The 24472-nt window shown below is 36.9% G+C and overlaps 1 protein-coding gene across 1 annotated transcript in view; it reads right to left on the bottom strand.

Moving 5' to 3' along the window:
• The window catches only part of apbb1ip (amyloid beta (A4) precursor protein-binding, family B, member 1 interacting protein), a 35232-nt gene extending 11428 nt beyond the window's left edge, over window positions 1–23804 (bottom strand). Inside the window, exons 1-10 of the mRNA XM_056249874.1 lie at window positions 23591–23804; window positions 15963–16022; window positions 14207–14306; window positions 13103–13353; window positions 12240–12317; window positions 8164–8323; window positions 2716–2837; window positions 2313–2387; window positions 2048–2191; window positions 1742–1852 (exon numbers count right to left, since the gene is read on the bottom strand). Of these exons, the coding sequence (XP_056105849.1) occupies window positions 1742–1852; window positions 2048–2191; window positions 2313–2387; window positions 2716–2837; window positions 8164–8323; window positions 12240–12317; window positions 13103–13353; window positions 14207–14306; window positions 15963–16022 (1101 nt within the window). The 5' untranslated portion in view covers window positions 23591–23804. The remainder of the gene's footprint in view (window positions 1–1741; window positions 1853–2047; window positions 2192–2312; window positions 2388–2715; window positions 2838–8163; window positions 8324–12239; window positions 12318–13102; window positions 13354–14206; window positions 14307–15962; window positions 16023–23590) is intronic.
• Window positions 23805–24472: the final 668 nt, after the last annotated feature.

Below are 24472 nucleotides of genomic sequence, written 5' to 3'. Positions count from 1 at the left end.
AACCGTCTTATCAACCTGTTGGACACATATTACAAGCTCAAAATGATTATTCTCACATTGTTTTAGAGCAGGGTCTCTCTCCAACACGTCGCTCGCGAGCTACCAATAGCTCGTGGCCTGATTGCTGTTAGCTCGACAAGGGGCCGTTCACATATCGCGTTCACATATCGCGTTCACATATTTTGCGCGCTCAAGTTCGTTATTTCAAATGGAGGCGCGCGGCAAGCGCGCGCCGCTCATTATTGAAGCGACGCGCTCATTTTTTCCAGGCGCAGTATGTTTGTACTTCGTGGCTGTCATTGACAACTATTGACAACAAACTCACCGTAAGCTGTCACGAGACTATCTATGGTAGCCCATAAGGGATAATTATTTATTTATTTATTTTTAACGCGGCACACGCAACGACGGGCCGCACTAACATTAAACTTTAATGTCAAGTAGGGGGCCACAAAATATCACCCCGCGGGCCGCAAATGGCCCGCGGGCCGCGAGTTTGAGACCACTGGGCTAAAGCCTCTGTTTAGGCTATAAAGGAAATGTAATTTTGCCAAAAGAAGAACTTTTAATTTAAATAAATGTTAATTTTAAATCAGCCTACTTCAGTGTGATATGTTACCATATTATCATGCTTAATTGAATAATTGTAGCCTAATGTGATGATCAGATGCAGATATCTAAATCAAAGAATATGGGTGGTTGGCGGGTGGATTATTTTTTATTTTTAACAACAGATTCGAGTGACTCAAAGTGCACCAGATTAATGAATTTATCTTTAAAATGTACACATTTTTCTCACGGGGGGCAGGACCCCGGACCCCGATTTTACCACCTCCGCCTCATTTTGAGCCAGGAAAAACCCTGTATTGGCTATTGTTAAAAGGAGATCTGTGTTTTATGTTGTTGGAAAAGGGAAAGAGAATCAGTCCTGTACATGACTGTTTTAGGCCTGTAATTGATTGATTATTGAGGTAATGAATAGTAGTAGGTCTGTAATTTGTGTGAAAATATTTTTGAAGAATTGAAGGATGACTGTTGTCATAATATTTTGTATGCTAGTTGCACTTACCATTTTGATTTGAAATAGCCTATGCTTTAAAAGGGAAAATGAAACAGTACATTATTGGCTTAGGCCTGTAATTGACTGATTATTGTGTTTATATATGAGTAATAAGCCTGTGGTTATATACTTAACAATGTTATATTACTGTTGAAAATGTTGAATTATAGTTGACAGTTTGTATAGTTATATACTATTTGTATAGTTAAATAAATATTTTCCTAGTGACTAACAGGCAACAAAGAATGTCAAAGTAGAACTACATTGTGGCCTTGTTTTTTCATAATTTTCTGCAAGTGGTAGATCTTGGTTTACATTTGGACTTGGGATGTGATCTTAGGCTTGAAAAGGTTGGTGACCACTGGTCTAATCAGATTAAATGATCTATGCTGACTGGAGTGTTCCTTTAAGTGTGTTAAGAAACATTTAAGAGTACACTTAAATTGGCTTTTATTTCATTCATATTATAAACCAGCAACTTCAGTTTAAAAAAATACATATACTTTAAAGATGTAAAGTACACTACAAGATCACATTCAATATAATGAATTGCAATATATTTTCACAAGGGTGGACTGTTCTCATGTTTTACTTTATTCATCTTTGTCCTTGTCACACTGTATGTTTCTGATCCAAACTCTTTATTCATTTTAAAGTTAGAGCAGTTTAAGAAAACTGTACCTTGAGAATGAAGCAGTGGTCTGTTGGTGCTTTGTATCTGATTCTGTATTCTTTGCAGTAGTAGACGTTCACATTGTCAAACTGCACCAAGCACACAAGGTCCCGTGATGCCTGATGGAGAGAGAACCCCATAACACACAGAAATGTAATTTCTTGACATTTTCACCAAGCCGGCTATTATTTAGGTCTGTTGTGATTAAGTATTTAATCAAAAAGTAAACTGATGTACATTGAGCTTAATAAGCTAGGATTTGCCTGAACTCAAAATGCACTGTATGTGTTACTGTCTGGGTTGCCTGAGCTGACCTTTGTCTTGCCTTTGGGTGAGTAATACAATCCAGAGGCCCGAAGTAGGAAGTAGCGCTGTTTCCAGGATTTCTTGCCATCCTCCTTCATATACAGAATGCCCTCAAGGTCAGGCACAATGATGGAGGCTCCACAAAAATTCTCCTATACCCAGAAATACAGAACCAGACATTACTTGACTCCATTAAATTCTTTTGATAAATGTCTACATTGGTAAGCTGAGATTAAATCTCTCAATTATATCAAAAGTTAAACGCAGACGCACCTCCAGAAGTTGTTCTTTGTCTTTTTCTTTCATTTCCATTAGAGATTTCTTATCCTTTTTCCACAAATAAAATAACTGTAAAACAAATTGAAAATGGGGGCTTCATTTTAATCAGCATTCAACAAAATGTCATGTTTAAGTAATAATGTTGGTCATGAAGGCAGTCTCTACACCAAAGAAGTCTTCTACAATTACAGAAAGCTGTCAATATGCTGAGTTTAACTGTTTTTCTAATTTCTGTTCCATTTTTATTGAACTAGAAATAGAGAAGTCAGAGAGCAGTTTTTGCACTGGAAATGTCACTTCTGTGAAACATAACTGTAAGGAAAAAGCGTTGATATTTTCATAAGCTGTAATTCAAATTGCATTGGCTAGAAGCACAAATAGCCGTCCAAATACTTGCCTGAGGGTTTCTGAACACTTCATATTTGTCTTTTTTCTCATGAAAAACCACTTTGTTTTCACTGTCCCTGGTCCATGTAGAAAGAGGCTCGACTAGGTTCTCATGGTCCTCAAACCCTCGTTCTGTGGAAAGGGCAAACTCATTTAAAATGTCATCGTTTTTTGTCCATACCGCATTTTCCTATTTTCATAAATATTGATAATCAATATTGCCCCTTTGAAGTTATGAACACTTTGTGTAAAGATTGATTTGACAGACACTTTTATCCAAAGCTATATTAAAATACAATACAGATATATATGTGTGTGTTCTCAAGGAACTGTACCAACAATCTTGGGTTTACCTTGCAGCTTACCAACTACAAGATGGAAAACAATGTTTAAATTTAATTGCACACATACATTTATGAAACGATCTTTAAACTCTTCCGAGCAGCTGAGTGGTTCTCCTAAATCCATCTATGTGACCTATTTATTTCCATCCCGACTTGGCTCAGCTAAGTGCAGAACGCCATGGGCATTTTCTTAGCCCTCCTCCTTCCCCAGCTCCACCTGCCTAGATCTACTAGGGGGTTATGCCTACTTTCCTTACAGCAGCTTGTATCATTTTTCCTGTATGTATGTGCATGTTTCGACAGTAGCCTTTACTCATGCCGCCAGCAGCAGCAGAAAATCTAGTCCATATAGTAAATTTCATTCTTATCAATAAAATAGTGTTTCAATTTCGAGAGATGTCATGATTGAAATACTTACTGTACATACATAAATACATTAAAGAATGTTTAACTTTAATTGCACACATAAATAAATAAATAAATAAATGTTTTTAAAAATAACTGTTTTCATTCATAATATACTTTGCACAGTAAATTGTAAAAGAAAAATGACATTGCGCACCTAAAATACGGATTAAAGCTAAAAAGGTCCTCAAAGTATTAATTAAAAATACAGTAAAAAGTTTTTAACCCTCCTATTACTTTGGGGTCAATTTGACCCCATTCAATGTTTAACATCTGTAAATATATGATTTTTGTTTGTTTTTTTGCTTAAAATTTAATGACTTTTCCTAATTTAATGGGGACAACTGTAAACATAAAATTAACCTGCTGATATTTTTTCAATGTCCTGTACACATTTTGTAGCATCGGTGTTCCTTGGGGTCAATTTGACCCCAGGCTCTTTTAGCTATAATATAATAAAACAGAAAAAATATTAAAATTTCACACACATTTGTTTTGGTTGTTTTATTGAGGTAAATATAACATGTTATAATTTATAATGTTCATTATAATTTTACATACCGTATTCAATATTATATTAAAAAAAACTTCCCTCTGTTTTAGGGCTCTAACCGAACATAACCATATCTGTAGTATTGCGAGAACCACTAGTAGTTCACATGACATGGGACATAATTCTCATCAGAACTAATAATTCTTTCCAGTGCCATGGGGAGTGGAAAACATCATTTTTGTGAGAACTTTGATGTTTCCAGTGCCATGGGGGAGGGGAAAACATAATTTTTGCGAGATTGACCCCAAACATTGCTCGTGTTACTCTCCTTGATAAAATAAATCATTTTTCTTTACAAATGTTGTAGATTACAAAAATCGATACTTAGAAATATTATATAACAAATAAAACACCAAATATATAATACACTTTTCCAATTTTAGGTCAATCAGTAATTTTCAATCAGATTTTATGGTGATTTGTAAATTTGTCCATAGACGTGCAATCGGTATTCTGGATGTATAAGGGGTGGGGAGGGGGGTGGTGGGTGTATGTCAACTTAAAATGTTATTTAAGTAGTCAACAAAGACATACATTACCTGAGACACGAACCTTTGTAAAAATATATATATATATCATATTCCGGAGGTTTAAATTACAGTGGGTAAAATTTTTTATCAGATTTGAGGGTAACAGGAGGGTTAATAAAGTAAAGTACATTCAGTATCAAATGAGAGGCCTTTACTATCTGCACTTCCCATCACTAATCTGTATTCTAATAAGCATAAGCACAGCAAGCACAAATATAGAATAGAACTTCCTCGAAACAAAACTTCCTTTTTAAGATGTTAGCTTTACTTGACTTTAACTTGACTATTGGTTTGAAGCTGAAAGTATTAATATAAAAGCTTTTTTATAAAAAAAATATCTTGAGAAATGATTATCATAAACTTATTAACCAAAGGGGAGTTTTTACTGTGTGCAGCTTCCGGTGCATTGATGCCAAACTAGACACTGTAGTCTTATAGGTACTGTACTATGTTGTCTGTCTGTTAAAGACTGCATATACTGATTAAAAACTGGAATGATGAGAGCTTGAAGGTGGTCTGACGTTAAGTGTGGTTAATATGGAAGCTATTTTCCCTGAGCATATGTATGATTTCCTGTACACAAACGGATGGGAGTATAGTGGTGAAAAAAACAAAGCACAGTAAACTTTAAAACTGTTTGCAATAACAAGCAGCAACAAGTTGTTTTAGGCCTTGTCCACACACACACGGTTTCGTTTGAAAACGCATCTTTTTCTCTCCGTTTTAGTCTTCCTGAGAAACACTGAGACTGTTTTTGGCCTGCAAAAACATAGCTTTTTGAAAACGTGTTCCCAAGTGTATAAATTTGAAAATGGCGTTTTCGCGTTGTAGTGTGGACTGTGAAAACTGAGGTCTTTGAGAACAATCAATGACATATGATTAGTTGCATCTTGAACTTGAACTGTGCCTGTTATGTGCTATTCACTTTCACACTGTTGCTAAAGATATGTTACTGTAATTGCTCACTCTTCATATCACAATCCTGCAAAGATGAAAATTTACTCACAATCGCTGTCCTGCGGCAAAAGCAAAACATAAGAGCAATTGCATTTTAGAACAAACATATAATGGTGATTGAGTGTGACCTGGATGCATCAGTGAATGATGAGATATTTTGCTAAATAAAATGACCCTGCCAGAAGAATAGTGTGATAACTATGATATCTGTTCCGTATGTATCATCTCAGTGAGCTTTTATGAGCTTTTATTAAACTTTTGGAAAACGCTTGAAAATGCTAGTTTGGATGGAAAGCTTTTTGAAACGAAAATTTCAAGGATTAATGTAGACGTATATAGCCTAATACAGCCAAATAATACACTTCATCAGGAAACAAAAAAACGCAATGAACAGAACAACTGCTTATAATAGACGAGATCTGAGAAAGACTGAAACAAACACAGGGCTATAAATACACAGAGAAACACTAGGGACTAAATGAGATAATTAACTAGACACATGGTAACTGATGAGCTTGAACGGGGAACAAATCAAACAAGATCACGATTTAAAACCAAACTTAAACTCAAGCCCCGTTTATACGAAGGGAAGACGCAGATATCTCCCTGTGGTTTGGCCTCTCATTCACACGAAAACCCTGTATTTAATCACAGAAAACGATTATTTCTAAAAACTCCGGCCAAAGTGGATATTTCTGATAACGCCGGTTGTGTTGCCGTGTCAACTGGGAGAAACAGGGTTTTAGGTTCTCAAACGTCACATTCTGAGGATTCGGATTGGCTTGCATGGCTTTATCCTTCTCCCTTCACTGCCGCCCATAGGTTTGGCAAAGTTATGATGGCGCTCGACGGTGTATTTATGCGGGTTGACTGTGTGTCAGAGCTGTTTAGATGTTCTCGCATGAGTACTTTTCTCATGATTAGAAGTCACTCACAGTAGGAAACATCATCATGCGAGGATGATACTTCTCTAAAATTAACTTGGGTGTAACAAATTTCCAAAGATATTTAACATAGTTAAACGTTGACTCTGTTTATGGAAATGTTTGTTTAGTTGCCTCACTCTTTTATCGAGGCAACTTGTTTTTAAAGAGGATGCACACCGCCCACAATATTAAGATTAGTGGTCAGCTGATTTTTTTTTTTTTTTTTTGTCAGTTGCCTATTCTTAAGCTATAACATTTGGTCCACCCCACCCACCCATATATTCTTAATTGCACTGAATGTGCACTTGTAGCATACTTCAAATCTTAAAAGTATATAAAAAAAAAAAACCTGTACTTGCAAAAATTACAATACTGATAAAATAATAAAAATGTTTACTTAAAGAGAGTACACTTTCATGACTCTTTCTTAACTTTTAAAAAGTGCACGTTAAAATAAGGTCAAATTGAAAGTTTTACTTTAAAGTACATTTAAATCATTATGTTTTTAATTCATTGAAATTTGTACTATTTTGAAGAATGTGTGTAAATAAACAGTTGATGGGTCCCATTGACTCCTATAGTTTTTTTTCTCCATATGGAAGGATCCATCAACTTTTTGGTTACCCATATTATTCAAAATATCTTTTGTGTTCATCAGAAGAAAGAAATTCATGCAGGGTTAGAACAAATTGAGGGTGAGAAAATTATGACAGAATTTTCACTTTTGGTAAACTATTCCTTTAAGTGCAAAACTAAATGTAATATTTTATGCCATTGCATGTTATTTACAATTAAATGAAAATGTGTTTTAGTTTAAAACAATTTTAAACGCAATTAGCTAAAGTTAAGAGCTTTAAGGACTTAAGTGCTAAGGACTAAATTGGACGAATGTCATTTCTATTGAAACTTGTATGCCTTAAATATATTTGTATATATATATATCATATTATATTTAAATGTAATATCAAATAAGACTACAGTTTAAATTATAATCAAGTACTTTACATGTGTTTTAGTATGTTGGTCAGTACATCCAATATAAGCGTAAAGCATGCTTCTTTAAAGCATGACAAAAGATTATTAAAACATACTGATTTAAAAGGACTTTGAAATAAAACTTTTAATTTGAAATTATTACAAAGTGCACTTGTTAAGTGTATTAATAAACACAGTAATGAAAGTATACACTCTTTAAGTATACACTGAAGTGGCCTTGTATTTCAATAATAGTATATTATCTCCAAGTACAGTTTTTCAAAAATATATTTTATATGGTTTGGAGTACACTATTCAATCAAATTTAGTGCACTTCTTTTTTCATAAGGGAAACAAATGGAATAGCAATAGCCAGAAAAATCCAGTCTCTTTAAGTCTATTCATCTAAAATTTGGCAACCAGACAGCAAACATAATGGCTGTATATGAAGCCTCACAGCAGATGGAGAAAGAGTAAAGGGGGATTTCGATCATAAGGACTGTATTTCCTCATGATAGGGAGGCTGAGTGACAGTGTCTGGGACAATAAATTAAACCCACCTGTCGTTTGGTGTGTGAGAGTGAATGTGTATGGTGGTACGTCAGCTTTGTACTGTGAGCTCACTGGATCCTGCCTGTCAGCACGCCAATGAAAACACACTTCATCATCTTTGCAAAATCCAGTCCTGTAAAGCTGATGACGACTGAATGGACATGTAGGTGTGTGTGTGTGTGTGTGTGTGTGTGTGTGTACATGGATAATACTCACCAGTCTGTAAGTCAGGGTTGGTCTCGCACACACACCAGTCCACATTGCAGTCACAATGTGTCTTCTCAAACAGGTTGTCTATCACCTCTCTTACTGTTTGTCTCTCATCCACCATCATAGTCTTTGAGCTGCCATCCATAATCTCCACTTTTACGACCAGCTATCAGAACAGATGATAAATCACAAGGTTAAACTCAATTAACAGGATAACCACATGGCATGATTTATGATCATTAGCATGATCAGTGTAACCAAATTTGGTTTTGATGCTTTTTATTGTATATTGGTCAGATGGTTTCATCCCGTTTAAGTGAGCAGTTCTTGGCCAGAATATTCTGCAAAGTGGACAAAAGTGGAACTTCTGGCTAAACAAACTAGTTAAAGCCTGGTGAGAACACCAGCATAATCACATGCTGGTGACAAGCCATGCTTGTGTTTTCAACAGGGTCTATGCACAGATGTTTGGAAGACAGAGATATGAATGGTCTTATAGAGAGAAACGCTCTGATAATGGCATGTGAACTGCAGAAGGACATCCTTAAATATCAGCAATCATGCTAAAAGCAGTTAAGCTCATTCTAAAGTCTTACATTGTTGCAGTTATAGTTGCAACTTTAGATCCGTTCTTGTTGTAACCATTATTACAACATATTGGTGTGAGTCAGTGCACTTTGAGCACTTTAAGTAACCAACTTCATCACTCAGCTGTGACATTAAGTCAGTGTGGGTCATGTAGCCAACAACCAGACTTTTTAAAGCAGGCTGACCCATGACACACTAATTTGTTTTTACAATCTATTGAGAAGAAAGCAATTGAGAGCTTATTGTAAAAAATAAAATATATCTAAGAGGAAACAATTATTGTTCAAAGCTTGTTCTTTTATTGCTGAAGAGGCCATTTAGGCTTCATGAGATTCAGATGTTTATCCTAATATTCATTTTAAGACATACAAATTTAGCATATTTTGCAGTCATTGACATATACTACGATTCTAACTACAATTTGGACAGTTATGTCCAAATACACTTCTAACAACAATTTTCTGACAACAATTTGGACAGTTATGTAGCTGAGATCAGCTCTTTCGAGTCAAGGTCGAGAGTAGATTGAGTCAGAGACATTAAGAGGGTTGAGCAAAAGTCAAGACAGGGACCTGAAGAAAGTTCAAATCAAGATCTAGACCTGAATGGGGTTGAGTCAGGGTGAAGAACAAGACCTGAAGAGGGTAAATTCCGAGACAAGACAGAGATCAGAAGATGGTTAAGTTTGAATCAAGACCAAGACCTGAAGAGGGTCGAGTCCAAGTCAAGACAGAGACCAAAAGAGGGTCGAGTCCAAATCAAGACCGAAACCTGAAGTAGGTTGATTCCAAGTCAAGAGAGTGGCCAGTTGCATAAACTGCTTAGACTAATCTTACAAGTTAGGCATCATTTTTTTTCCTTCAAGACTGGTCATAACTTTTTTTTAAGTCAGTTACATAAAAAGGTAGATTCAGATTAGTCTAATTTGAATCCCAAAAGTAAGACTGATTTGCCCTAACTAATTGCTAGTAGGTCAGACTAGTCCTTAAGACACAGTCTTCACTTATCAGCTAAGTTTATGCAACTGGCCCCTGAAGAGGGTTGAGTCAGAATAACAACCAGGCCCGGTTCTACGGGGGCACCCTCAAATCCAAGCAAGAGCACCATCAGTTTATATATTATATTTTTAAATTTATTCATTTAGCAGACGCTTTTATCCAAAGCGACTTACAAATGAGAATAATAGAAGCAGTTAAACTAACAGTAGAACAACTATATGCAAGTACTATGACCCCTCTCAATTTAATCTAATGCAGTCCATGTAATTTTTTTATATATACAAATAAAAAAATAGAAGAGAAGAGAAAGTGTTAGTATTACTGGATCAAGTGCTGCCAAGAAAGATGCGTCTTCAGCAGTTTCTTGAAAGTGGACTACGGACTCAGAAGCTCTGGTTGAGTTAGGTAGATCATTCCACCAGCAGGGAACAGTCATGGTAAAGGTCCGGGAAAGAGATTTTGTGCCTCTTTGAGATGGCACCAAAAGGCGACATTCGCTTGCAGAGCGCAAGTTTCTGGATGGCACATAAGTCTGAAGTAATGAATTTAGGTAAAAGGGAGCAGTGCCAGTGGTTGTTCTGTAGGCAAACGTCAGTGACTTGAATTAATGCGAGCGGGAACTGGCAACCAGTGCAATTGTGTGAGGAGAGGAGTGACGTGTGCTCTCTTCGGCTCATTAAAGACTACTCTGGCTGCAGCATTCTGGATCAGTTGCAGAGGTTTGACAGAGCAAGCTGGAAGACCAGCCAGGAGAGCATTACAATAGTCCAGTCTGGAGAACAAGCGCTTGGACAAGGAGTTGTGTAGTATGCTCTGTTAGGAAGGGCCTGATCCTCCTAATGTTGTCCAAGGCAAATCTACACGACCGGGCAGTTCTAGCAATGTGGTCTGTGAAGCTCAATTGATCATCAATTACAACCCCAAGGTTCCTGGCTGGCCTTGATACTATACAGTTAATACTGTAATAATATATTGGTGAACCAGATTTGGCAAACGCTCGAGTGCATATTTTATGTTTGTGCTCTGGAGAACACGAAATGTATCTATTTACAATGTGTTTTTGCTGCAGTTAGCAATGTAGCCAATCACAGACATAGTTGTTGATCTCTTGAATGCAATGGCCAATAAGAGGTGTTTAAGCCAGAATCCACTCACCGCTCAAAACGTCAGAGTTTTTATTCAATGCTTAGTTCAACAAACAAAATGTAGACATGATGTAATAAGAGATGTATTGTGCATTGTTGGCAGCTTCATTGATTATAAATGAACTTTGTGAGATCGGGATGAACTGACAAAGAGACTTTTAGAGAGTTTTAGTGATTGTAAGGGAAGGTCTTGGCTCACTTTCGAGTCTACAGCCTATATAATCCAATGAATAAAACTATTGTTTTTCATGCTGCTAAGAGGACCGACAGCCAGTTGTGTGCCGCAAAGTTTCGGAGGTGACATTTCAAGTGTAGAGTCAGTTCTGGCAGGTCACGTTAGTCAAGCTCACATCAGCTGATCCACGTCTACCTAGGGATACGACGCCTATCACTTTATACATATATAAGCTCCTTCAGTATTATCAGCAGCTATCGCGTTTCTCAGGAGCGAATTACCCTGCTCCATCCCCAGCTCCTCCTCTCGCCCAGTCAGGATTTGGCATTCTGATTCCCCTTGAATCAGAATAAATTCTCGAATTATGTTGTAATTTAAAATCTTGAATTAATGATATCTGCGATACATTCATGTTGGTTCTGTTCTGTTTAACCTAAGGGGGGTTATTGCTGCTAGGCTGCATGGATGCGCAGAGAGTTCTCGCTCAGAGCGGAACCATACCGCCAATCCTAACTGTATGCTAATTGTCAATCGTATTTGACGATAGTGGTCCTGACAGAACTACATATAAAAAAACTACAAAAAAATGACAGATCGTTTCGCTTGATCAGACCCTTATTCCTTGGCTAGGATCGTGTAGAATCGTGAAGCTGCATTGAAACTGCAATTTGGACCTTCAAACCATTGTACCCCATTGAAGTCCACTATATAGAGAAAAATCCTGGACTGTTTTCCTCAAAAACCTTCATTTCTTTTCGACTGCAGAAAGAAAGTCATGAACATCTTGGATGACGTGGGGGTGAGTGAACTAATCCTTTAAGGGATGTTCTATGTGAGGCCTCTTTGGGCTTACATGAGGTTGTGCATGAACAAATGTCTGAACAAGCGTGCAGCAGATTCCCGGCATGTTTTAGAATGCCATGATGTCATTGACATTGATCTGTTTTAGAAATGGATCAATGAGGTGGATGTCTGCTCACCCAGACCACCTAACACAGCCAGACATTCCTACCGCACAGCATTGAACGATGCCATGAAAAGAACCTATATTTATTTTGTAGTTAAATGACTCACATTCTTGTCTCCAGCTTTTTTAGAAATGCACTGAATAATATTCTTAAAACCATTGAAGTGCATTCAAGATCAAAAAAATATTAAAACGATTGCATCGCTTACCTTTTTCACTTTGGCCTCCTTTAACTTCTCCAAAGCAAGCTTGATTTTATCTGCTTTCATCTGTTCCTCTTGTTCTTCCTGGGGGGATACAAAGGGATAATTACCCAACAGACATAACAATACATATCAATGATTTTTGGAGTGATCTGATTCTGATTCTGATTTTAATTAAGGTTTCATGGAGTCAATGTGGCGTCAAAAGGCTCTACATATGGGAAATGCAAGGCTTACTCTGATTCTACAGATTAAATCTAAAAATGACAAAAGTAAGAGAGTATTGGGTATCTTAACTGAAATGGAACATCATAAATTACTAATTTAGAACGCTCCTCATAATAGCATGTTGCAAGGCATTCTAGGATTCAAATAAGGATGTACACAATTCTAGCTGAGAAGACAATACAATTTTTCTGCCCAACTTGTTAAACAGCCTTTGCATCGAGAGTATGTCTGTAATGCTTTAATGTGCTTGCTAGGTTGGCATCTCACTTAAGGTTGTGAAACAGAGCTGATCTACATTAGAAAGCAGTCTCCTGTTGTACATTCCGTCAAGCACTGGACTAGACATAAAATAACATTCAGTGAATATCCGGCTGAGCTAACATTGCAATCATGAGGGTAATTACATTTTATGGTTGGGCTTTTTTTACACGCAGAGTAGAGATGGATATTGTAGACATTCATAGGGTTCATACTTCATAAAGTTAATGCAGTTTTACAGCGTTGGCTGCACTTAAATTCCATTATATCCGTTCACATCTGTTGTTTGGCCTGGTTTTAAAATAAACCCTGTAACCTTCAGCTAAGGATGTGTTAACCACATGAGGCCTGTGGGTGTGCGGACCATTCAGAATGATACTTACCCTTGATGGTTTAGAGGCGGGTGGTGGGGGCGGAGCTGCAATTGAGTTGGAGGAAGTTGCAGGTTTTGAGGTGTCAGTTGACACTGGAAGGCCAAAGTTACTCTGAGGCAGTATGGGTGTTGGGGCAAATGGAGCTGACCCCTTTGACGTATCTCTGTCTGTGGCAAACTTTTCCTCCGTGGCACTGATATCTGCCACCAGGTCAGCCATCAAGGCATCTAAGTCATTGTCTTCCATCTCATGCAGGGATGCTTTTGAGAAACATATAGGGTAACAATGTGAAACAAAAACATCACATTGTTGACAACATACAGAGCACCCAAAGATGGGGGAGGAACAATAAATTACAATCCTATCTACAGTAACTACAGTACAGTAATTGCGAGATGGCAATTTCATATGAATTTGTACGATGTGATTTGTACGAGAATGTAAATTTTTTAGAAAAAAAAGTAAGCATGAAGGTCCACCCCAAAACATAACATCATATCAGTGATCCTTAACTAGTACCCCAATCCAAGGTTAATGCATCACAATAATAATGACATATTTACTGCCTCATTTAATTGAATCTAAATTAACTGGATTTATTTAAGTAAAAAAATATTATTTAACATTACTGAACAAACCTATATACATTCATTTATACCAACAAAACAAATGTATGGGTTAAATCAGGTAGAAATAGAAATAGTTTTTTAATAGCAGGTAAAATTTGCAGGCTGCCACTTTTTACAGTGTATTTACAGTTAATCTTCTTGTGCTAAGAATTTTTTTTTTTTTTTCTGTAAAGATTTATCGTTGTGGTTTTTTTGTGTGCCTATAACAGAGTTGAACTTTTGAGCTTGATGAGGTCAAAATATAAGTGGGTTATTCAGGATTTGATTGCAGACATAACATAGAGAAACATTCTCCACTTCAAACAGCCCTATCTGTGCACCTTTGAGCTGCCCTTAGACATAGTTTTAAGCAATTTTATGGTTAATTAATCACTAATTTTCTCACAAATTATTCAACACATTTGATGAATTGAGACTTTCAGGTGAAATAACGTGGTAAGAAAGCAGATACTGGAGAAAAATATTAGTTTGAAATATTGTTTACCATTCAAATCTGTAAAACCGATGGAAAAGTTCATTTCCTGGGGGGCAGGAATAGAGGAAGGTTTAGGCAAAGGTGCTGACTCTGCTTCTGCTCCCAAACTCTGCGAAAAGACAAATGAGGAACAAGACAAATGATAGATAACAAATATGGAAGCTATTTTTGAAATAACAGAAATAACCGCAAAGCAACTGTCATCATATTAGCATGTAGATGTGACATACAGGTTTTGGAGTTGTTTCACACTGGATATGCATGGCCTGGATACTAATCTTTACAGACTTTACATTCCATCAGTAAAAGCAGAGTGTGAAGGTTGAATTAGCAGAGCAATAGCACAGCTGTCCATAAAATATTGCAATCCACACGACATAATGGGATACATATCAGATTTAATAAGAGGACAATTGTTGTTGTGCATCTCTCGGGCTCATCTGTGACCAGGACAGCAAGTCTTTGGTGTATCGAGAGCTATAGTATCCAGAGTAATGTCGCCATACCACCACGTAGGACGAACTACATCCAACAGGAGTAACTGTCGACGCAAGAGGAAGCTGTCTGAAAGGGATGTTCAGGTACTAACCTGGGTTGTATTCAAAAAACATTAAACCACAGCGGCCCAACTCACTGCAGAATTAAATGCGCACCTGAAACTGTTAGTTTGAGGCCCACAGAGTCAATATTCATGGTCGGGCTGCTATAGCCAAACCTTTGGTCACTCGCGCCAATGCCAAATGTCGGTTTCATTTGTGCCAACAGTGCAAATCTTGGGCTGTGGACAATGTGAAACATGTATTGTTCTCTGATGAGTCCACATTCACTGTCTTTCCCACATCCGTGGGAGTTATGGTGGGGAGAAGCCCCAAAGAGGCTTAAGACCCAGACTGTTTCTGCCCAGAGTGAAGCACGGCGGTGGATCAGTGATGGTTTGGGCTGCGATAATCATGTAATTCCCATGCTTGATGGGCCCGTCAATGCCAGGGACGACCGAAACATTCAGGAGGACCATGTGCACCCAATGGTTCAAACATTGTACACTGAAGGTGTGCCATGTATCAGCATGATAATGCACCAATACACACATCACGACTTGTGACAGAATGGTTTGATAAACATGAAAGTGAAGTTGAACATCTCCCATGGCCTGCACAGTTACCAGATCTACATGTTTTTGAGCCACTTTAGGGTATTTTGGAGGAGCAAAAAAAGTTTCTTCCACCACCAGCATCACATAATGACCCGGCCACTGTTCTGGAAGAGGAATGGCTCAAAATCCCTTTGGCCACTGAGATGGACTTGTATCTGTCATTCCCAAGACAAACTGATGCTATTGGTGTTTAAGTTTCATTGTCCAACCCCTGTATATATCAGTGTTGTGTTAATACTGTATGTGTGCTTCCTTTTTTCCCTATTTTGTGTTCAAAATATTTGCAGCTGCTGGCCCACAGGTAGGCCATCAGTTATATTGCATAAAGAGAAAATATGTACATTTAAAAGTCATCACATCTCATTACTGGAACTGAATAAAAATGACCATTGCCATTGTTTGAATGGGAGATTCTGTTGAAGTGACCATAAACATAAAATGAAAATTTGGGGAAAGCTTCATGTTAGAAATGTTACTATTTATGAAGCTATTTCTGTATTTTATTATTATTATTATTATTTTGCATTTGCTTTAAGAAACACATAAAGGCACATATGGCACTGATTTGCTAGGTTGTCTGGAGGATATGAGACGTATCCATAGGAAACTTACCTGCGTTAGGAGATCCATCTCCTGCAGCATGTCGCTGAACATGGCATCAATGTCGTCCATCTAAAACAGGAATAGTTGGGCAATGAGAATTTAACATCTTTAGAACACGTCATACAACAGGATTGGGAAAAACTCTGTTTAAAGACTGTGAATAATGTAACTGAAGCACAGGAACCAAACACATTAATTAAATGTAAATACAAATACATTTTCACTGTAATTTAATTTATTATTTATTACCATGTCCATTATGTAATACTTTCTGGAATAATAAATTATGTTTGGTCAATTGACCCTTTCTTTTCACATTTCCAGGGTTATCAGACGTGGAAGTCGTCCTAGCTGGGTTAACTTCTAAAGTGGTGAATGGAAAATCGGAAAATACAACAAATATGCATAATTACAAGTAACTAACTCTGAACCAAACCATAACCCTATTATTAAGTACATGTAGTTAATTAACATTACTCAGTACTTAATTGTGTAATTACACTGTAACAATGTCACCTTGTAATAAAGTTTAACCAAATATTTTTATATAATGACTACTAAACTGGATTTTTTCATCGTCGACCTTGGCAACATACCAGTATTATTTTCATGTCACTATGTGCTCTCTCTTTTTTAATATCAATAGTGCTCTCTCTTTTTTAATATCAATAGAGGCATTATCTTGTGACTTCAAATGCTACAACGAAAATTACTTATGGAGGACAGTATTAATTCGAAAATGCATCTTTTTAAACTTGGAAATGAGCAGGGTTATCCTCCACTGCACTTTATGCTGGGGTCCTGATAACCATGCCTGTTTATTTTGCCATGACTAGCAGACATTACTGTATAGTGTACCTTACATATTTTCTTAGACCAGGGCTCTTGAATTGGTGATGATCTGTGGTGCAAATGTGGTTTGAGAATAATTTTACATGACCCTCAGATTAAGATTAAATTGGCACTCACTGCTTCAAACTTGTGAAAAGTGATGACATGAAGTACCAGTAAACATGTGTCCATGCAAATATTTTTGCTGTGTATGAAATCGAATAGCCTACTTCCCTACTATATATATGCGAAAAACAGTACGCCAAACAGAGAAGTATGTCCAAATACATAGTATTAAAAAAAGTACCCTGGTGGCCTACTACTTCCATCGAGATTCTGAAGTGGGCATTCATTGGACATTTTACTATCCCATGAGGCCACGGGAGAGGATTTATGTTTGGAAGTTAAGCGACACAACTGACAGGTCATGTGACAATGACAACATGGCGGATGTAGTACATCAGAATTTCACAAATACTACCTATATATTCATGCCATTAAGAAACTTACTTTCTTTTAACGGTCGTTTGCAAGTTTCAAACCAAATGTAGTACTACTTTACAGTATGTGTTTTCAGACACATACTGTTTTATTTTATATACAGCTGTGAGTCAGCATTCTTAGTCCTGAACATCATCAAATCAGTTATAAGTTTTTCATCAATTAATAAAAAGATCACAGACTGATTTAAAATATAGTTTTGTATTTTGAATGTAAAATAATAGTTCTGTTTCAGATTTCGTCTTAAAATTATCATTATATTTAATTTTCATACTGTAGTAAAGGCTATCAAACACTGAGGTTGTGAAGTTCACAGCAGTCCTCTTTTGAAGTAATTTATGGTCAGACCTAAAAAACTTTATTTGAACACCTCAGAACTCCCCCAACATTCTGGATAGGTTATTTTAAAGTTATTAAAAAGAACATTCTTCCAGTAACATTAATAGAATGTTTGTGTCACGGTTGTATGGTTAAATCCAATCCTCCATGGCAGAGGCGGGGGCTTGGCAGAAAAGGGCAACATGCGAGAGACTGAGGACCAAGGCGAAACCAGATGGAAGGAGGAACCCGGTGGAGCCGACAGGATGGATTACTGAGGCGCAGCCGGAGATCTGGAAGTCTGCGGCAAAACCAGGATGAAGAGAGACCAAGGTGGAGCCGGAGGGACGAGGGTGCCCGGTGGAGCATGAGTGATGGCAGACCACGGCGGAGCTAAAGGGCTGACAGGTCGAGGTGGAATAATGGGCCTGGATGCCTGAGGTTTAGCCAGGGGATCCACTTCACAGAGCCATGCAAGTGGTGAAGGAGTCCAAGGCGGAGCCAAAGAGCTTGCATGAGTCAGCGCCGAGGACAAAGTCGAGGAGCTGCGAGGTACCAGTGGGACAGGTCAGTGCAAGGGGACTGAAAGCATAGAATCCAGGAATAAGGGGGTAGGAAGGTTAATGGGCGGGCGGGACTGGGTTGTCCAGAATCATAGCTGGCTTTACCAGAAGAGGAGAGAGTCCCAGGGGTACGGGAGAGGGTGGGAGTTGGCTCCGCTGTAAATTCAATGAGTCAGTGATCCTCAGCTGGCCTTGGGGTGGACTGTTCGAATGGCAGACCCATAAGGCATACTCCACGAACTCTGCGAAGGGACGGTGCTTCCAAGAATGTCGTGCATTCCACTCCAGAAAAGCTGTTTAAGGGTCTCATCCTTGTAAGGTTGAACTTGTAAGACTTGTAACAGTCTTTAATCCATGAACAGAATTGCACAGGAGAATCTCAGAAGAACAAACACGCTAACCACATGTAAGCAATGACAATAACCCAAAAGGAACAGGACAAAATTGGGAGTACTTATACACAGAGTTAATAAGGGAAACATAATGAACGACAGCTGAACGTAATCAGTAACCAAAGAGACTAACTAAACAATCAAGGCTAAACTAAACTGAAGGGCAAGAAACAAACACATAGGAACAACAAGACAAAAAAACAAATAAAACAGAATTCTGACAGTTTGTTCAAATGTTATATGGTCTTTAATAATGTTCTTAAAATGCTGCCGCAAAAATATTAACTATACATCTTTTTTTTCTGAAAAAAGTTTTAGACTCGTTCGTCTAACATTTTTAAATGTTACTTCTTGTTTCAGAATGTTCAGAAAACAATCAAAAGTAACACTACTATGATATTAGCAGAAATTCATGTTCCCTTAACATTTGCATAACCACGAAATAATGTTTTTAAAACATTTAACAGGACGTTTTGAAAGCATTCCAAAAACTTAATGAGAACGTTAGCAAACCGTTCTTAGAATGTATTTTTGTAAGTTGGAGATGTTGTCATCTGGATAATCTGGCCTTCATTTACTTTTGTAACTGCTGTGTAGAATTGGTCAACTGGACGGTGTAATTTTTACCGGTTACAGTGGCGTACAAGTTTGTAATGGATAATATAGAGCAGAGTACCTGTGCATACAAAACATAACCCAAAGCTAAACATTGCACAATATCCATCCAGAGGCTAGAGATAAAAGCATGGCTTGCATAACTCTTTTACACATTCATTCTTTGCTAAGACATGCAGAATCCTGCCCATGAACGCTTAGTGCAGCCTGAGTGTACAATATTACAGAAAGTATGACTTACATGCAAAGAGATCATTCTCTGTTTCATTCTAATGTAATGCTGCTACAGTAACTGCACAAACCAGTTCATGTCCTATAATAAACATTCCTTTTTTTCACAGTTAATGTGTATGAGCCAGTAGGATTAAAGAACAGATCTTTTACAGTAACTTCTCTGCTGATTATTCCTGCAGTTCAGCTTTAATAAGACAAACAGTATCGGTAATCTTGGTCCAAACTACCCAACTCTGTCCCACTTCCTTCTTATTCTCCCGCATTCAGCAAATCATTTGTGCAACCGCTTTGAATTAATGCACATGTTAACATTTTTAAACGCAGTCGTCTAGCTTGTTTGCAACAGAAATAAATGAATTCCTCAAATCAAGAAGAAGAGTACTTTTCTAAGTGAGATGTACGTTTTTTTTCTGGTGGATAATAAAATGGACAAAAATCTCGTAGAATTACACTGGAGGGATTCAATCCATATTAAAAGCAGATTATCATAGAGCACTTTGGCAAACCTAATCAAAACACCTTACCACCTTAGCAACACCCTGGCGACCACCAACCACACCTTATATTATGGTAAGGCACAAGCACCATTCACATTTATTTCAGAAAATGTTAAAGTTTAGATTTGTTAAGTTACATTAACACCCTAGCAACCACCCTGAGTATTAGCAACCACATAGCAACGCCCTATCAACCACCTTAAATACCCTAGCAGCTACATAGAAACACCTTTAGCAACCACCTTGAGTAACCTAGCAACCGCATAGAAACACCCTAGCAACCCCCCGAGTACCCAAGCAACAACATTGCAAACAATTTGTCAGAGATTTAAAACCTTCCAACTTTGAGCTTTTAAAACTAAATCAAACTTTAAACATAAACCCCTCTCTCTCTCTCTCTCTCTCTCTCTCTCTCTCTCTCTCTCTCTCTCTCTCTCTCTCTCTCTCTCTCTCTCTCTCTCTCTCTCTCTCTCTCTCTCTCTCTCTCTCTCTCTCTCTCTCTCTCTCTCTCTCTCTCTCTCTCTTCACACTTCAAGCTTTTATAATTAGGCCTACTTCAAACTTTCTCAAGCCAACATCAAGGTTTGTTCACATTCTTTACTCATCTAGTTTTGTTTTTTTATTTTATTAAATCTAAGAATATTTACTTTTATTTATTTTTTCATTCTGAAATAATTTTATTTTATATAAAAACTTAAATATATATACAGTATTTATTGAGTTGGGATTTGGATTTTAAATGAACACGACAATAAGCGAATATTCATTCGAAGATGAGCAGTGCTGCAATGCTCCTCAAAAACAAATAAACTCTTCAACTGATACTATGTCAAACCATGCGGGCAGAGTCTCTGTACCACCAGCACCTGTGAGTAGAACAATGCTGTGTCTTCTTGTTTAAATGAAGCACTGCCGTGCAGCCAATCAGAGAGCTGTTTGTGTCCTGCTACACATGGGGAAGTGGTTACAGCAACTTCCCCTCACAAGATGTTGAAAGCATCTAAGTTTCCAACAGGAAACAGATGACACTCTCAATCTCTATGTAGCTATCACAATATGGTGCTTCTCATATGTCTCTTATGTTTCTTTTTCCAAACAATTGACAACTACATGCATCAATATATCATCAATACATGCTCACGTTAAAACATACATGTGTTTTGTTTGATTTATGCTACCTAGATTTAATGTGCCACAACAGGAAGAAATAAAAAAAGTAATATGCAGCGCAATATCCTCCTCTTTTCTACTTCAAGAATGATTTTCTTTTGTTTTGTTAAGTGTTATGGTAACTATAATTTCCATATCAAGGGCATCTCTGTAGGATTTCAGGTCTGGAAAAGAAATTAGCTCAGTGTTTCCTTTTGTTTCACAATTGCATGTGTTTTAAATTAAATATCGAGGAAGTTATTTAGTCATACTGTAATCAAAGCAGGATAACTGTACATTCTGTCTCCTGAAACCTCTCAATTTTGTCGATGGAACTGTTTGATTTGATTAACTCTATACTTTAGAATAATATTAAGTGTGAACTGAAAGTTTCCAGAGAGTTAGCTTCTTGTTTTTTGCAGTTAAATGAAAATTTATTACATTTTATATTTATAATAAATGCAGACGGCTGAACTTTAGAGTGTTTTTATCTTTATGTGTTATTTAATTACTTCTATTGTCTTTGATATGGCTAAAGTTTACTGTCAAATGTACTGATAAGCATTTGTGACAAACTAAAACACACTTAAATGACATTTCAATTGAAACTTGTATGTCATGTATTTAAATATATTTGTAATTTGTACATTACATTTGTACCGATAAAGTTTCAATTTAGTTTCAATGAAGTTTAACTCTAAATACAATGTTGAATAAGACACTACAGTTAAAATTATAATCAAGTACTTCACATGTGCTTTAGTATGTTAGTCAACACATGGAAATAAGTGTACTTCTTTAAAGAACAACAGAAGATTACTAAAACTTAATAATTTAAAATGTGTTAATAAACAGTCATGAAAGTGTACTCTCTTTAAATACACTCTCTTTAAGTGGCCTTTTATTTCATTGGTTGCTGGGTGGTAACGCACTGGCCAAGTCAAAACAGTCCACTTTAAAGTCTCTGTAATATTCTGGTCTCTAAATATAGTTTATGGGATGTTTTTGATAAGTATTAGGAAATAGTTTAATAGTATCATGTGAAAATAGTCTGATCACTAAGAAAATTAATAGCACATCTTTCTTCAACAAACAATTTGAGGTGTCATTCATATCTGTAACATGAAAAGTGTTTGCCAAAGTTTACTTTGGAGTTTACTATTGTCTGATACAATAGTACTAGTGGTGCTTGCTTTCGCAGACATAACTAAAAGTTGAATCCTTTATAAACAGACTAAATATTTGTCATATACAGGACTTTTTGACATTTAAATGTCACTGTTGAGGCTGCAAACTTGTTAGCATTTACCAAAGGACTGAATGCTAGTTCCAACAATGTATTTTACAGCATTCCATGATTCAGTAAAGAGTAACTTAACAGTTCATTCACAGTTCTCTGAATAGCCTAGCAGCTAATGTTGTCACAGTAATCTGCTTTTTAAAACCACTGAGATGCTATCCTTCTTTAGCAGTAATTTTAGTCTAAGGAAAACAGTCATTAGAACCAGACAGACTGTTGGCTTTGGGGTAACCTGATAGAAAAGCAGCCTCCTGTTTGTTTCTTCCTCAAACACTTGGGCAGTGTTTTAGTTCAGCTGGTGCGCCGTTCTATGATTCCTGTTACAGTGCTGGTATACTTTAACATGTGAGATGTTGTTCTTGAAACACTAAACCTCTTTATGTGCTTTGAGGCTAAAACGTTTGCATATGCTGGAGTTCACTTATGAAATATTTTTCCGTAGATGAGATAGAACAGCCCAGAAACAGACTTACTTCAGTGGCCTTTGTACAAATGACTGTTATTTGCTAATTTAGAGAACTGACAGCATGTGCTATTCCAAATGAGACAGACATACAGTAATTATTGATAGAGACACCAGACATCTGAGGACATAATTCAGTTTTTGGACAAGCCAAACAGCAAGAGTTTAAACTCTAATCTTGAATAAATGTTACATTTAGCATCCATTCTTCAAGTCAACATGAAATGCCATTTCCAACTTACTTTACTTCCATACTGTGACATATTTCCAAGTAAACAGATTATTCAATGAAAACAATGTCTCGAAGACTTGATTTTAACCATCATAATTGTTTGGATTCTGTAACTTGGATGTTTCAGAGACTTGTGGACGACTATTGGTTAACATATAAAAAAAGATTATGAATACAATGAAACAACAAAACTGGGAACTTACTGAGCTGTAAGTAGAATCCATTTTGATTTTTTGATCTGTCAACTTTTAGATCGGCTAGTCCAAAACTATTGGATTCATGTTGTAGTCTTTTAGTAAATGATAATATCACACTGATATGGGTGTGGTGTTATTTGTGCTGTATTAAAACCAGTGTAAATATACTATTATATCTGGCCAGTCGCAACAATATAATTAACTAATAGGATTTTTAATTCCCACAAAATCGTCCTGTTTGATTATTGTTAAATGTAACAGGTATATTTGAACAAAATCAAAAACACACTGAACCCAGTCCTAGTTGTCAACCACACTATTTGTTTGAGGAAAAGCATCACTTACCTTGGTTTATCTTTCAGCGTTAATGCCTACAGTAGGTGATGTGGTCATAAATAAGTTTTCAGCAAAATGCCTCTCTTTCCTGTTTAACGTTGGACACCACCCAACCCACATGCAGCAGGCTGAGAGCTGTGCGCTTGTGTGTTAGTCACTGACAGTTCGCTTACTTCCTGCCTCGCACGGAAGTTCAGGTCTAAACCTGTCTCTGCATTCCTTGTGACGCTGAAAAGCAGCGGCACACCAGTGCACAGCTGAGATTGTGTATGAGACAGGCCACCCAGTGCTAGTTTATTGTCTTAAGATTACATATTGGTGAATGATTGATAAGCATTTCTCTCTGTTAATGATTAATGCCATTGTTAGGCATGTTTGCTTTTTTTCGGTAATGTAATGATACACGTTTCAGTGAAGCTATGTAGTTTTGTAAATCTGGACTTGCTAGTGGATATTTGTTGTGAACCCAGTTGCATGTCTGAATAAATATCAAAGTTAAAGGTGCACTGAGTATTTTTTTCTTAAATGGCCCTTTGATCGGGTTTTTCATCACATGTAGTGTGTAATATAGCTGTAAGATCAAAGTACACGATAAATGGAGTCAATGTCTCCCAAAAGAAAGAATCGATTGTGAACTTCTGAAACGAGTCGTCAGTAATTCCAGTCTTACAGGAAAGAGGCGAGAAAAGATGCTGCAATATATACACACTTTTTATCAGAACAGTGAAGTTTTCTTTCCATTGTTGACAAATTTCCTATTGAAGTTGGAAAATATATATATTATATTAATTAGGTCATTTTGTTAACTTTTGGGAATGCACTAGAATATACTCTTAAAAAAATGATTTCACAGTGATGCCATAAATAAACTATTTTGTTTATTAGACACAC

Source organism: Rhinichthys klamathensis, unplaced genomic scaffold, assembly GCF_029890125.1.
Source record: "Rhinichthys klamathensis goyatoka isolate OS25496 unplaced genomic scaffold, OSU_Roscu_1.1 h1tg000064l_1, whole genome shotgun sequence".
In the NCBI taxonomy this organism is placed as follows: Eukaryota; Metazoa; Chordata; class Actinopteri; order Cypriniformes; family Leuciscidae; genus Rhinichthys; species Rhinichthys klamathensis.
The sequence above is the reverse complement of the archived record's forward strand: the minus strand, read 5'-3'. Positions and strand labels throughout refer to the sequence as shown.